This window comes from Anas platyrhynchos, chromosome 32 (genome assembly GCF_047663525.1).
Source record: "Anas platyrhynchos isolate ZD024472 breed Pekin duck chromosome 32, IASCAAS_PekinDuck_T2T, whole genome shotgun sequence".
Taxonomy (NCBI): domain Eukaryota; kingdom Metazoa; phylum Chordata; class Aves; order Anseriformes; family Anatidae; genus Anas; species Anas platyrhynchos.
The window spans coordinates 2,494,634-2,497,632 of NC_092619.1; the positions used below are offsets into that span (position 1 = coordinate 2,494,634).

At 43.6% G+C, this 2,999-nt stretch overlaps 1 protein-coding gene across 1 annotated transcript; it reads left to right on the top strand.

Moving 5' to 3' along the window:
• Window positions 1-1,669: 1,669 nt before the first annotated feature.
• Window positions 1,670-2,653, top strand: LOC113842077 (olfactory receptor 6E1-like). The gene has a single exon (XM_038172753.2). It carries the CDS (start codon window positions 1,670-1,672, stop codon window positions 2,651-2,653), a length of 984 nt encoding a protein of 327 aa, XP_038028681.2.
• Window positions 2,654-2,999: the final 346 nt, after the last annotated feature.

Below are 2,999 nucleotides of genomic sequence, written 5' to 3' on the forward strand. Positions count from 1 at the left end.
AACAATTACAGCCAATGGATTAATCTGAACAAGTTTTCCAGAGGAAGCCAGTGCACAGATTCCCCTTTGCCAGTCAAGAGGCAAAGAGCAAGGCAGGGCATTTGGAGTCTAAGACCAGACCAAACCCCAGACTGAAATGTCCATGCAAACATGGTTGTACTCCCCACTTCTGAGTTTCCCATTTTACTGCCTAAGTGCACCCATTCTGCTCTGGGACATGTCCTGAGGGGACAATACAGCCCACAGAGAAACTACTTCACTGCCTTGAATCCATCATCTCCTCCCCCACCTTTGGATTTTGAGGAGTTGTTCTCTTTTTGCAGTCATTTGCTCTGATCCTTTCTATGTCTAAATACATAGGGAAAGGTGAAGGAGAAAATGTCTGTCTTTGCTGAACAAGTTTCTCTTGTGGTTTTTGTTTTAGTTTTGCTTATTTTCCTGTTAGAGGAGTAGTTTGATTTACAGAAGAGAGTAATTTAATAAAATCATAAGAGACTTGAGTAATGAGTTTCACCTACTTCACTCCTGGTGCCTGTGAGAACTTGTTCTCCCGAGGCTCCCCCAACAGTCAGTGGAGACAACAGAAAGTGCTCATGGCTGGGTCATCCCAGGCTAGAACTGTCATGACAAACAAAGGTGAGGAATTTCTTTCAGACTCTCTCTCTCTCTCTCAGTGTTGACAGGATGGGAGTAAGTTAAATTTCTCAACCTGAAGGATGTGACTTTTAGACAACTGAAATATAAACCTACACAGCAGTACTTGGCACTTTGCTTTTTTTAGGCATTTCTTCTTCATACAACAAGGACTGTCCTTAAACTTTTAAAGATGACAAGATTTTTACACCTCTTGGAAACATAAGGCATTTATGTGAGGACGTTTGATGGTAAGAGAGAAGACCAACTATAGAAACAACTGCATTTCCACACAGAATGAGGTCAGATGAGATTGTGTGACAGAACCACACAGAATCACAGAATCACAGAATTTCTAGGTTGGAAGAGACCTCAAGATCATCGAGTCCAACCTCTGACCTAACGCTAACAGTCCCCACTAAACCATATCCCTAAGTGACAGATCTGTTTCCACTGATCTGGTGGGACCATAATGAATTCTGGCCTTAATTTGCAGTACCGAAAAAGGCAAACTACACTTACTACTGGTATTCCCTCTTTCCTAAAGAAGCAATGGAAGATGATGTAGAAGAAAGCAGGGCATTACAAAAGAGGTACTTGAAATTCTCTTAATTTGAAATCAAGGGATCTTCAGCTGCTGCTAGTCCAAAAAGGCAAGTACTGAAGAGGAGAGAGAATAAATTTCAATGTACATATTTGAACTGATGGTTTAGCACCTATGTAATAGAAAGTATTTGTTCAGGACATTAGATTTCCTTTTAAAACATTGTTATGATGGATGTTTGCAATTGTTCTGAGTGAAAATGGACTTTTCCAGGAACAGGGTGCAATCGCTAACAACACCTTGTTAGTCTTGTGTTGAGAATCATTTGTGGCTGATGGACAAAGTTGGAAAGAAGACAAGATATGAAGCCTGATATGTGAAACAGAAAAGTCAGTCTCTCTCTATTGTATAGGAAGCCAGCAAGAAGAAAATAGAGAATGAAGGAGATAGCCTTCTGTCCAGACCATTAATTATTGTGCTTGTACATTTGCCATGTTCCTGCCTCAGCAGGATGAATGGAAATTGGGCATGAGAGTAGGCAATGGAACTGTCGTTACTGAATTCATCCTCAAAGGCTTCTCGGGGCTTGATCAGAAGCTACAGTTATTTCTCTGCCTGGTCCTTCTCCTCATGTACCTGACAACGGTGATGGGGAATGCAGCCATCATTTTCCTGGTGTGTGTGGATAACCGTCTGCAAACTCCCATGTACTATTTCATTGGCAATCTGGCATTCCTGGAAATCTGGTTTACATCCTCCACAAGCACCAAACTCTTGGTGATTCTGAGCTCTGGCAGGAGAACAATCTCAGTAGGCAGCTGCTTTGCCCAGTCTTCCTTCTATTTTGCCCTGGGTGCTGCAGAGTTTGTTCTCCTTGTTGTCATGTCCTTTGACCGTTACCTTGCCATCTGCCAGCCTTTGCGCTATGCTGCCATCATGAAGCATCAGCTCTGCATCCAGCTGGTTGCTGCTGTTTGGGTCATGGGCTTCACATTCTTGAGTTACCGCCTGGTGCTTCTTTCCAAGCTCACTTTCTGTGGTTTGAACAAGATCCAGCATTTTTTTTGTGACACCACCCCCTTATTCCAACTGTCCTGCTCTGATGTCTCCCTGCTTTGGAAAACAGAATCGGTTTTCATATTGTTTATTGTGCTGTCTTCCTTGTGTTTAACTGTGGCATCTTACATAAGCATCTTTTTCTGTATTCTACAAATGCCAGCAGCCTCTGCAAGGAGAAAAGCTTTTGCTACATGTTCCTCCCATCTCACCACCTTGGCCATTGCCTATGGAAGCTGCATTGTTCTTTACGCACCCTCCTCAGATCATGTTTCTTTGGACACCAACAGCATTGTAGCTTTGCTGAACACTGTCCTATACCCATTCTTAAACCCATTCATCTACAGTCTTAGAAACAAGGCTGTGATGCTGGCCCTGAAGGAATCCATGGCCCGTGCAACAGCACAGCTTTTTCCCTAATCGTGATGTATTTCTGAAGAGCAATTTGAGTTCTCTGCTGTCATATCTTATGTAATACCACCATCATACGTATGTGACCTCCACATGCAGATGCCTCCAGAGGTTCATGTTCTTGCTGGATTGTGTTAGGCTGTGTTCATCTGCACACAAAATGAAGGCCCAAGGAAGTGATGGCAGGATGAGTAATTCAGTTCATGCCCTGCCCTGGCTGCTTCCAGGCCCATCACAGAAGAGCCCCCAGCTCATCAAGGACCCATCTCCATGAGCCCAGAAGAGCACAAAACACAATGGCAGGTGAGAATCCAAGTCACTGGCTCCTGTGGAACCAAGGTCTTGTCCCAGCTCC